The sequence below is a fragment of the Gracilinanus agilis genome, chromosome 4 (genome assembly GCF_016433145.1).
Source record: "Gracilinanus agilis isolate LMUSP501 chromosome 4, AgileGrace, whole genome shotgun sequence".
Lineage (NCBI taxonomy): Eukaryota > Metazoa > Chordata > Mammalia > Didelphimorphia > Didelphidae > Gracilinanus > Gracilinanus agilis.
The window spans coordinates 284,544,209-284,557,500 of NC_058133.1; the positions used below are offsets into that span (position 1 = coordinate 284,544,209).

At 36.6% G+C, this 13,292-nt stretch overlaps 1 protein-coding gene across 1 annotated transcript in view; it reads right to left on the minus strand.

Annotated features, from left to right (window-relative positions):
- Positions 1-1,496: 1,496 nt before the first annotated feature.
- Positions 1,497-13,292, minus strand: part of LOC123246997 (cytochrome P450 2K6-like) — a 29,697-nt gene continuing 17,901 nt past the window's right edge. The window contains exon 9 of the mRNA XM_044675782.1: positions 1,497-2,425. Within this exon, the coding sequence (XP_044531717.1) occupies positions 2,238-2,425 (188 nt within the window). The 3' untranslated portion in view covers positions 1,497-2,237. The remainder of the gene's footprint in view (positions 2,426-13,292) is intronic.

Sequence of the window (13,292 nt, forward strand, 5' to 3'; positions counted from 1 at the left end):
AAAGCTGTAACTGTTTAACACCTTGGAATCTTTGTAATTACACTTCAGTGAACAAAGTACAATGGACAATGTAAAAAGGAACCAAGATCTACTCAGGTAAATTAATTTTGCAGATTAAGAAAAAAGCAGTTAGACCACTTGGAGGACTTTGAGAAGATGAAAAACTTAAGGGAGTCTAAGTTTGGATCAGAAAAGTTTAAGATACAGCCAAAATGACTAATGAATTCTGACATTCTCAATTCCTAATTCTTGAGAAAGAAATGTGAAAACTAGGCTACCTAATTCCATCACCTAAGCTGTATTTTGAGGCATTTGCACTATTTTCCAGAGAATTCATTATTGGTATTTTGTACAAAGGCAAAGGCTGAGTTATAAACTGGAAAATCCAGTCTGGGGCTTTATCAGATTGTTCCTTAGTCACATTCAGCCACCAGCAAGTTATTTAAACTCTTTGAATCTCAGTTTCCTATCTATCCACAGATAATAATCCTCTAACATCTACTTCCTAGGCTGGTGGTGAGGAGCAAATGAGAATATACACATAAAGTGCTTTAGCAGCATATAAATGCCTGTAGTTATTATTGTTGTGATCACCAGCTTATATCCCTTAAAAAAAATTTAAAGTCAAAACTCTACCAGATAAGTAATCAGTAATTGCGGGGTAGAAGAGCAGAAGCATTTTAAGGAGGTGATAGCTTCTGGTTTTTTTATCCTTCTAATTCCACACACTTTTAGGGGTCAAATGGAAGATGATAATACTTTAAATAACTTAATAACTCCATAATAGCATAACGTGTGGAGACACCTTAAGTTTTGCATGTATGGAGAGAGAAAAATAAAAGAAATGGATTTTTAAAATGTCAAAAAAGAAGTAATTCAGTGATTCCCAAAGTGGACGCTACACCCTTGGTGGGTGCTTCAGTGATCCAAGGGAGCGGCGATGGCCACAGGTGCATTTATCTTTCCTATTAATTGCTATTAAAATTAAAAAAAATTAATTTCCAGGGGGCTAAGTAATATTTTTTCTGGAAAGGGGGCAGTAGGCCAAAAAAGTTTGGGAACCACTGAAGTAATTGAACAACTGGTAAAATGGTAAGAAGTTCTGATTACATGAACTATAGAAAATCCCAGAGATCTGGTCCTTGCTCTCCAAAGAATTTTGGAAAAGAGATTAGCATATTCTCTCTCTCTCTCTCTCTCTCTCTCTCTCTCTCTCTCTCTCTCTCTCTCTCCCTCTCTCTCCTCTCCTTCTACCTCTTTCTGTTCTCTTTCTTTCTCTTCTCTCTATGTCTTTAATTCTCTGTCTCTTTCTTTCCTTCATCCAGTTTTACTTAAATTGAGAAGTCAAGAAAAATATTTTTGCTTATTTGACATTATTTAGGAATTTGTCTTGGGTTGTGCTGGACTTTGATTACCTTTTATGAGAAAAGGGAAAGAAATACTTAGATGGTAGATGGAAATTTGTGACATCATAAATGATTAAAATACACCTCTTGTGAGTAGTAATAATAATTGCTGATATTTATGCAATTATTTAAAATTTGCAGTTTAAGACAATACCTGCAAGCAAGAAGACTGGGCTAGCTAGTCCTTTATCCTTCAATACTTTGCTTTACAAGACTGAGGCTAATGAGCTGGATCTAATGGTGAAAATCACTTCTCAAAGCTGATTTTCTTCAGTAGTTTACATATGGAGATGTATGTGATCAACCTGATCAGAATGTGATACGATTTTCTTTTTGCTGATCATTTAAGAAACTGATTCCTGTAAGCTTTTCTGATATTTGGAAGTAACTTGAAACCTTCACCTTTGAAACAGAAAAATATTAAGCAATAAGTAGTTACTTGATCAGCGGAGTAAAATGCTACTAGTGCTTTAGTTGCTTTACTTTAATCCTCTAGACGGGCAATAGCAACATGCTTGCCTACAGCAATTAGAAATGAATGACTAGTTGAGATAGTTTGGTGGGCCAAAAGAATCCCTGTGTTTAGAACAGAATGATCCCTCAGGCAGATGAAATTAAGAGTCAGGGCAGTCATCTGGGTGGGTGGCAAATCCTGAGGAGAAGGGAAATAGATGGTAGAGAAGGAAGGAAGATAGAGAAAGAATAGATAGATAGATAGATAGATAGATAGATAGATAGATAGATAGATAGATAGATAGATAGATAGATAGATTGACTGACTGATTGATTGATAGATATCCAGGAGCCAGGTGAAGGAGCCCAAGAGAGCCCCTAGGAATATGGCAGAGCACAAATCTTGAAGGGCAGTGGCCGTGTTGTGAATCCAATGTCTGGAGTGAGATCCAGGTCATTGTTAGAGACTCCAGGAGATGGGTAGAAGGTGAATTTCTGAAGAAGGCTGGTGAAAAACAGAAACAGCTCCATTTTGGCTAGAGACTCCCCTGCACACATCCTCCGACCTGCAAGGACAAATGTGAGGAACAGACTGAAAGCAATAGTAGCACAAAGTTTTACAATCGAAACAATAAAATAGCAAATAAGGTTTCTTATACTTACTATATGGCCTTGAGCAAGACCTTTATTTATGCATTTATGCTGAGCCTCACTTTCCTACATGTAAGTCTTTATGTAAATATCTGCCTATTTCTGTGTGAATATACAGTTCAGGTGTCATCACCTACAGGAGGCCTTTTTCTGCCTTTCTGCTTAGCAGCACACTTTCTCTCTTGAAATTGCTTGTATTGCTTTTTAAAATATGTGTTATATTTTCTTACTTTTGCCCATGCTGAATCTTCCCCAACCTTAAACCCCCACCTACATCGCACATCCACCTTGAAGGTCACTTTGCTTTCGTTGTTGTTATTGAGTCATTTTAGTCTTATCTGACTCTGTTTTCTCCATTTGGGGTTTTCTTGGCAAAGATAACAGGAGTGGTTTTTCTATTTTCTTTTTCAGTTCATTTTATAGATATGGAAACTGAGACAAATAGGGTTAAATGGCTTACCCAAGGCACCCAACCGTATCTGAGGCAAGATTTGAATTTAGAAAGATGACGGTCCTGGCATTTTATTTGTACCACCCGAGGTGAGGGTAGGGATTACACAGTACTTCAATTTTTTTTTTTTGTCTGAGTATCCTCAATCTAGTCTAAATTTTTTTTTCTTTTGGGAAGAAATGTGATTTCACTAATTTGAGGGAACTTCCAAAGTGAAAGCTCCCTCCTCAATGTGGGGCAGCTACTCCTATGTAATTTAGATTCTTTGAGGGTTCTGAGGCACTGAATGAGTTATTCAGGGTCACATAGTAGGCATAGGAGGCAGAAAATTTCAATTGAAGTCTACTTGACTCCAGGGCCTACTCTCCGTCTACTCCACCATGTTTTTAAAATTAAATTGATAAAATAACTGAAATGTTGATTGTCTTAAATGCTATAGATGTTATAGAAATTGAGGGCCTAAAACATGGAACATTTAGGATTCAAGTAGAGGCTGAAGCAATGAAGATAGTTCATGGTATAAAGGAGAAAGAAAACTCAACTAACCAAAAATGTGACAGAAGAAAAGAAAGAATAGTGAACAATTGTACCACGTATAGAATCTTTTGTTGAGGGGATTCTTATATAAGGTCCTATCCTTGGAAGGGACTGTCATTTATATGTAAGAGTTTGGAACTGAAGGTATAAGAAGTACTTTTTTCATAAAGAAAAATAATTAAATCATTAAATTAATTGGTAAAGGATGTAAGGTATTGCTTCTGTACTAGTCATTATTCATTCAACAGGCATTTATTTAGTATGTGCCTTCTGTTCCAGGCACAGTATTAATTACTGAGCATAAAAAAAAGGACAAAATACTGAAGTTCCTGCTGCCAAGGAATTCACAGACAAATGGGTGAGAGATAGCATGTAAACAAATATGTACAAACGTGCTATATAAGGATAAAATTATGATGATTAACAGAAGACTAGCACTCTAATGAATGTGTATTGGGAAAACCTTCTCACTGGAGGTGGGATTTAGCTGACTTGAAGAAAGTCAGGGAAGCAAGAAGGCAGAAATGAGGAGAGAATTTCAAGCACAGGATAGCCAGTGAAAATGTCCAGAGATGAGAGATGGAGTCTCTTGTTCAAGGAACAGTAAAGGAGGATATACTGGTGTCAATGGATCATAATCTCAAATATGGTAGGTAATGTAAAGTGTAAGAAGACTCAAAAGATAGGGAGGGGCCATGTTATAATGGACTTTGAATGCTAAGCAGAGGATTTTATATTTGATCCTGGAGAGGCAGCCACTGGAATTTAAGAGTGGTGATGGGTAAAGGGTGGTGATGTGTGACATGATCAGACCTGTGATCACTTTAACAGTAGAATAGAGATAGATTGGAATATAGAGAGACTTGAGGCAGAGAGATCAACCATTAGGCTATTGCAAGAGTACAGGAATAAGGTGATGAGGGCCTGCATTAGGGTGATAACAGTGGAAAGAATAAAGAAGGGAGTATGTATGAGTACTATTTCAAAGGTAAAATGAATAAGGTAGCAATGGATTGGATATATGGCCTGAAGGTAAGAAATCAAGGATGATACCCTTGCTTGTGAGTAGGGAAATATTCTGGGAAGATGATCATTCCCAGGATGATAATAGGAAAGTTAGGAAGAGGGGAGGGTCTTGAGAAAAACATAATGAATTTAATTTTGGATATGTCAAGTTTGGACAGCTTGGTAATTGGAAGGTATAGAAAAACAACTTGGTTTTCACAAAAACTGCCAAAATTGTATATAAAGATAACAAATGTCTGATGGTATGTGAGTGGTTTAGGAATAGAAAATGAACTATAGCTAAACTGTAAAGTTTTAACTCACTCTTTAAAGAATATAGGGTGATCCCTCATTGTAGGTGATCAACTTGAAAAAAATATTTTTAAAAAATGATGAGATGTGACAAAGTTTTTAAGGACACAAATTGATGTAAGACCATTTATAGAGCTGATTAATGACTAGAACTTCAGGGCTCTGGTCCTTAGGATAAAATTTTTAAAAAAGAATAATTATAAGTATTTGGAAATTAAGGAATGTTAGAATAAAGACTTTTTTTTCCACATGAGAGATTTAGTGAGTTTTTATTTCCTAAGTGAAAGATTAGTTACTGAGTACTGGGAGGCTCTGATTTAAATAACTGAAAAATGAGTAGTTAGGTTATTTGGTCATGTGATAGCAAGATGGAGGACTAGACATTTTCTCTGATCCCCATGAACTCTCAAACCTCTTCAAAACAGAAATTATGCATCAAAGATGAAACAATTTTATCTGTCTCTCTGATCTACAATACCCAGAATCTTAAAATCTATGACACCCAAAAGGTTTTAAGAAATTCCCCAAAACTCAGGAACCAATAGTCACTGACTCTGAGCTCACTCAGTGCCCCTCTCCCACCTTTTATAATAATGGTAGTGAGGCCACATTAGCAGACCCAAGCGTACAATACAGGCTTACATAAAAACCAACCTCGTTTACCTTCCCTCTTTCCGGAGACCCCAGCTTCAAGATCTGGTCTTTTCAAAAGCCAGCTTGCCTAAAGTCTGGCAAAAGCCAGATCAGTTGCAACCCAGGAAACATTAGTACTGGGGAAATCAGGCTCTGAACTGCTGGTGCCATCCAGAGAAGTGAGGAAGAAAGGTAATGGAACAAGTCACCTGTACAGGACACCGTGGGAAGCAATGTATTACTCCACAAACCTAAGGGAGCAACACAGCATCCAGCTGGGGCCAGTTTTGATCATTCAGAAGTCTCTTGGAGCAGAGACCTAGGCTGGTAAATCATGAAATGTTCCTCATGGGAGGAGGCTGAGACACTTTGAGATCTAACTCTAAAAGGAAACCACAATTAGAGGGGAGGAATCAAGAAGAAAGTGCTAAGGAAAATAAGTGGAGGTGGGTGAGAGAAGACTAGAAAGTTCCAAAGATTTCAGAAAGAAGAAAACTGAAAAACCTTGAAATGAAACAGAAAAATCAACAGGAAAGACATTAGGAGAAAGAAATGGCCTTCAAATCTAGTAAACAATTTCAGGCATCTATAAATAAATATTTCAAAATGGAGGAAAATTAGCCAACATTTGATGAGCCAGAGGACCTTGCAGAATTTGAGAACATGGAGCCACAGAACACTTTCCCTGAATAGTTTAAAAGAAAAGCAAATTATGAAAGCAGAATATGCCCTGCATAGGTAAAAGGATAACTAGAAGAGAAAAACATTGCATTTGCAATAGCAAGTCTCACCAAAGAAATGAAAGAGAGGACAATATATTGGGGATGCAAATATGCAGAAGTTAGGACCAGCCTATAAGAAAAGAAACTAAAGACAGTTGAAAAGAAAATATGTTCACTGTGCAAGCAAAACATATTACATTAAAAAAAAAAAGATGTGTAGAGACAACCTAAGAATCATAAAAAGAAGAGAACTACTTTAAACTTTTAAACATAAAAAATGAAATTCCAATTAAAAGAATACATAGATCACCTCTAGAAAAACAAATAAACAAACAAAAAACAACTTAAGGTTTCAAACTTCTAAACATAGTGGTTAAATTTAACAATTCAGTTCAGAAACAAGTCCTTCAAACCTTTGGGAGAAAGACTACCAATTACAAAGGAAAGGGCATTCAAATAATGAATGAGCCAGAGGACCTTGCAGAATTTGAGAACATGGAACCGCAGCACACTTTTCCTGAATAGTTTAAAAGAAAAGCAAATTATGAAAGCAGAATATGCCCTGTATAGGTAAAAGAATAAATAGAAGAGAAAAACATTGCATTCACAATGTACTTATCAGAGAAGAGGAGAGAAGGGAAGGGAAGGGAAGGGAAGGGAAGGGAAGGGAAGGGAAATGAAGAGAAGAGAGAATGGGAAAATGTAGTATGAAGAGTAATAGAGTTCAGTATGCGTGCAGTCCAGGGTGACCAATACTGCAAATTTGACCTTAAACATATAGAATCACAGATGGACTTTCAATAATAAAAAGGAATTTGAAACATGTTTAAAATGAATCTAAAGAGATTCTTTGCCTTTTGAATACTACAAACAATAGAAATGAAGGAGATATTAATAAATCCAGTAGGTAAGGCAGCGATAGCAATAGAGAAAAGGTTAACAAGAGAAGGTATAGATCATTGGTGGACTGTGTAGTCTGAGGCATGGTGAAGGAAGGGTCCCACCATGGGACTAGGTTAAGTGACACAGTGGAACAGGTGCCAGGCTTGGAGCCAGGAAGAATCTAGTTTAAATCTGGCCTCGGATAATTACTAGCTGTGTGATCCTGGGCAAAGCACCTAACCTTTGTTTGCCTCAGTTTCCTCATTTCCTCTCAGGGTTGTTGTGAATATCAAATAAGATAATCATTTTAAAGTGCTTAACAGTGTCTGGAACTGTGTTTTATATACGTGTTAGCTGCTATTATAATAATGAATAATAGTAATTGACATTGTTCTGGAAATGAGACACAATGGAAGAGGTGAATCCATGGAACAAGACCTATAAGGAAGTGGCATAAACCCTCTAATGGATAATTTGAAAACTGATAGTATAGAGAATACAGAGAAACTAGAGAACAGATAATTATAAAGAGACATGAATCTGAAAATATAAGTCAAACAGAAAATAAAGATCAATAGTGAAGAAAATAAAATAACTCCTTTTTGGAAAGGGGCACCAACCCTGACCCCCCTCAAAAAAAAACACAAAACATTTAAGACTGGGACTAATTGAAAGGGGAATATCAAATGAGAAGAGATGAGGAGTGAAAGGAAGATACTCATTAAAGGAGCATAATACTCTATAGCAGAAGAAGGAACTGAAATTTGAAAAGCTTCTGTGTAGACAACATTAATACATTTCAGATAAGAAGAAAGCCAAATTTGAAAAAAATTACATCAAATTTCTTTGATAAGGGCTTGATATCTAAGAGATATTGTATAATATGTAGGTATATAAAATATCTAAATAATATATACACAGTACTAAAATATATACACAGACACATTCAAATCCTCAGCTTATGTGGGTGTAATGTTCCTAGAAAACAGTGCAAAAATAAAAAATGTGAATATTGATATATTGAACTTATGAGAAATAGGAGGTTAGGTTTCTGCAACCATCAAAAACTGATTTTTCACTAGAATACTCATTTCTACATATTATCTTTTGTAATAATATATTAATTCTGATAATATACACTTTTCATAACGGTAACCCATAAATGCAGTATGAAAAATTAAATGGTAAAATGCAAAATATTTTTATTGCTTATAATTCCCTGGAATTCTATGACTTTTTGTGCTAACTTCCCAATTCAGACAAACATTGATTACTGCTGCTTCCCAATTTAGGAATAGAGATAACTTAAATCTATTTGGATGGCATAGAATTCCAAGTGAATGAAAAACTAGTTAGGTTTGTTTCCTTTACATAGAAAATCAATGAGCTAGTTTTTTTTTTCTGCTGGCTCTATTTGTTAAGTCTGGTTGGATGATCCAGCATTCTGGTGAGTGAATAAACTGGTTGGCCTTATCTTTATGGCCCATAGAGAGTCAGCTAGATGAGTTCCATTAATGATAATAATAATAATAACAACAATAATAATAATGATAGTTAACATTTACATAGCACTTTACAATTATTATCTGATTTGAACCTCACAACCACCCTGGGAGATAGGTGTTATTTTGTTGTTCAGCTGTTTTTTACTCATGTCTGACTCCTTGTGATCTCATTTGTGTTTTTCTTGGCAAAGATATTGGATATCCAGCCCATTTTACAAATGAGGAAATTGAAGCAAACAGAGGTTAAATGACTTGTCCAGAGTTACATAAGCTAGTAAGTGTCTGACTCTAGATTTGAATTCAGGTCTTCCTAACTCCAGGCTAGTACTCTTATCAACTTTGATAATTAGCCATGTCCCACAGTTGGGACCCTCTCCTACCACTTTTCCAATACATTTTTGTGGATGGTTCTAAGTTAAAAATTTTTAAATGTTTTGTCTTTCTGAGGCTAAAAGAGAAGAGTACCCTGATTCCTCACCTATTGGCGGGAGTTACATTACAGAGACCCCCGTGATAGTTGAAAATCTGTGAAGTAGCAGCATTTACTGCCTTAGAAGGCACAGAACATTTGGGTGGCTTAGGGCTTGTAATGAATTCAAACTTTTACGAAAACTTTACAAAAACATCAACATTGCAGAACAACATCACAGCAATCAGACCTTACAGTGTGGGAGAACAAATAGACTGATGCTACAGCCACTGAGCCAATCGGTGCCCAGGATACTGTGTGCCATGTACAATCTCACATTGGCAAACTTGTGGAAGTGGTAGTGGCTTACTGCGTTTCCATTGTGTACAGTACAGTATTCATCCGCAAAATCCTGCACTATAGTGAAAACTCTGGGAAACAAAGCCTTTTGTAAATCTCTAAGTGATTTTTTTCAGCTAAGAATCCTTTCTTTAAAAAAAAAAAGGTTTTTTTTTTAATGCATGAAAACCAGTTTTCTCTTGCCATTATTACTCTTATTGAAATAATTTAATATCTTTTTTTTTTTCAGGCCATCCAGAAATCACCATGGGAGGTGGAAAAACAAACAATACCTCTTCATTCCTGCTTCCATATTTTGTAAATCCTAACCTTATCTACATGTGGCACTCATTACTTCAGCCAGCACTCTTCTACAGGGATATGGGAATAAGGAGCAAATTCAGCTGCTACCATTCATCATGCTGTACTAGTCTGAGCCTGATTTCACAAGTCATAATTTACTTCTGGTACCTGCTATGTGTGGATTTAATAACCAGCCTGACCAAGATCTACATAGCCACCTGTGAACACCACAGTGACTACAAGTGTCTATACTCGCCCAATGGCCTCTGTGTCTACTCATTCCATTAACTCTAACCAGACCTTTACCACATGAAATAATTCACTGTGTAATACAACACTTTTATGTGATCAAATAACAGCTAATTGTTGTACCAATACCCTTCTTGTGGGCTAGCACATTTAACTCTTCTAAAAGGAATTCCCATGCTTTTAGCTTCCTTGAAATTCATGGAAACATCTGAGGAGAGTTTTTTGGATCATTGCCCACCTTCTTGGCTGGTAGTTTCTCAATCTCCTTATACATTTGTGCCTATTTAGATGTTTGTTTCAGTTAAAGATTGACTTATAACATTCTCTAACATAGAGTTGGAGGTGTGTATATGTAGGGGTGACAGGAGATACTTGGCTAATACTACTAAGAGACAAGGAGAGAATGAAAAGATTTCGAATGATCACTTTCTCTGAAACTTTGAAGCAGGGAATATATATGTATATATTTATATATTTTTTTCATTTTTTTTTCCCCATCGAAAGTGGTCACATTCCCTTTGTTACTGAGATAGGTGTGGGGAACAACTATGGATGTTTTTCAGTGACAATAACAATTGATGTACTGGTTTTGTAAAAAAAAAAAAAGAATGGTCTCCCTTAAAAAATTGTTTTTAAAAGAAAAGGCTAATTGGGTAAAAGAGAGGGGAGGGTCTATTTTGAAATGAATATGATGAAAAAACAAAAAGAATCAACAACAAAAAAATTAAAACTGAGTCTTTTAGCACTGAATAGAAAACTACTCCCCTCAGCCTCACCCAGTATGTATGGATTTATAACATCTGGTTATCTTCACAAATTAGAGTATACAAATTCTCTTGATGATAGCTGTTTAGCAGGATTTTCAAGGATTTCAAGCACTGAGCACAGTTCCTAACTAGTAGTACCACTTAATAAATGCTTATTTCCCACTCCCTTCCTCCCTCCAATTCTGGATCCTGAGGCATGATTGCTCTCTCTGGGGTCATCTGACTCCAGTGGCATTAAAGGAGTTTTAGTTTTTAAGATATCTACCCATAACCCAGCCTCTTCTAGTTCTCATTTCAATTTCGCACTCACCTCTTAGCTCAGGTTGTCACAGAGGAGAGGCAATCTCCTCTATCAATGAATTTATCAGTAGTAGAAGAGACTAATCTCACAGATAAAGAAATGCTATATGGAAAAATCAGAAGTCTGGCTGGTCCAGTTAAAAGGGCATGTTATTAAGACTGAACAACCCTTTCCCTACTTCCCTTACTCCGCCTTAGAAAATAATATTTATCTTCATTCAGTGTGTGATAAGCTAAATAGGACTGTGTATTCAGAAAGAGAGAACTAAAGAGATCAGAAAGAAAGCTGAGAATATGGAGAGTTTCCAGGTCCAACAGATGAGGTCTGAAGTTAGCTTGGAAAAATTGTTCTTTAGAGAAACTTCATGTCTGTTTTATTTGTACTGTGATAGAGCTATTTGCTGAGAATAGATTTAACTACCACTTTTCTTGTCCTAGCATTTTTCAATCTGGGATTAACTTTGCAAAGCATGCTACCTCAGATCAGCTTTTTAAGATAATTTCAATTGAGGGGAGATCCTAGAATACAGCAGAGCTACCCAATTGTGGGAGGATGGGGTGATGGAAGTCACCTGGAGTCATAAGCAAGTGTAGTTCATTTCATTAAGATGTAAGGTGCTCCCCCGGGGAATTTTAAAAAAATCCTTCACTTCCGTCTTAGAATCAATACTGTGTTATTGATTCCAAGGCAGAAGAGTGGCAAGGGATAGGCAATAGGGGTTAAGTGACTTGCCCAGGGTCACACAGCTGGGAAGTGTAGGAGGTCATATTTGAACCAGGACCTCTTGGCTCTACATCTGGCTCACAATCCACTGAGCCACCCAGCTGTCCCTGAGAAATGATTTTTAAATGGAACATTTATTAATTAGTGAAACATAAAGGACATTTAAATTTATTAAAGAAACAAAAATGTAACTAAATGGATTTTTTATTACCTAAATTTTAGAAAAAAATATACACAAATTATTGACTTTTTTAGATTTAAGTATGTGGAATGCCTGTGATTTTGGTGCTTCATTGACAGAGCTGGGGCTTGGGAAGAAGAAGGGATCTTTTAATATCTTTCTGTTTTCACTTATTTTTCAATAAGGAACTGAGAACAATTGTTTTTATGTAACTGAAGGAGTATAAATGCTGCTGGCATCATTTTAGAGTCATTGCCTTGGGGGCATGGCCTTGCCCTAGTTGCTACTCTGAATAAGAGTAGAAACCACACAAGATTTGTTCCAGAATCATGGGTTTCATTCCTAGTTCTGCCATTTATTCAGGGCTTGACCTAGGGGCAAATCATTTACCTTAAGGGCCAGTTGCCTTATCTGGAAATCAAGAATGATAATAACTACTCTAGTTATCTTATACATTTATTTTGAAGGATCAAATGAAATAAAATATGTAAATTGTTTTGTAGTATAAAATACTATATAAATGGATTTGGCCATACTTATTTTTAATCACTAATCCTACACTCTCCTAAGACTATTTTTTTAAAATTTACCTTCCATGTATGGTACTATCTCTATGAAGTATATGAGGCAAAATATCTCTTGGTCCCTAAGAATAGTATTTAGAACAGAGGCCAGGGTGGCCTGGGAGTAAATGATTTCCTTTCTTCTCACTCTATTCTAGCCTTCTGCAATCTGATTTTCTACTTCATTATCCAAATGAAACTGCTCTCCAAAGTTACCAATGACTTTTTTTAAACCTTTATGTTCTGTCTTAGAGTCACTAAGTATTGGTTCTAAGGCAAAAGAGTGGTGGTAAGGGCCAGGCAGCTGAGGTTAAGTGACTTGCCCAGGGTCACACAGTGAGGAAGTATCCTGAGGCCGAATTTGAATCCAAGGCCTGATTCTCTAACCACTGAGCAACCTACTTGCCTCTTCATGACTTCTTTTTTTTTTAAACCCGTATTTTCCATCTTGGAGTCAATACTGTGTATTGGTTCCAAGGCAGAAGAGTGGTAAGGACTAGGCAATGGGGGTCATGTGACTTGCCCAGGGTCACACAGCTGGGAAATTTCTTAGGCCAGATTTGAACCTAGGACCTCAGGTCTCTAGGCCTGGCTCTCATTCCACTGAGCTACCCAGCTGCCCCCCCCCCCCCCACGCCCCATGACTTCTTAATTGTCAAACATTGTACCTTTTCCTTGGCGCTTATCCTTCCTTGATTCCTCTATAGCATTTGACACAATAGACCATCTCCTGGATACTCTTCCCCCTGGATTTTCATAACACTTTTCTTTCCTCTTTTTCCTCCACTTTTTTTTTTATCACTCCTTAGTCCCTTTTGCTCTTTCTTTATTCATGTCATATCTATCAATTATGGGTATCTCCCCTCCCCTGCAAGTGTCTCTTTTTATACTCTCTTGTAT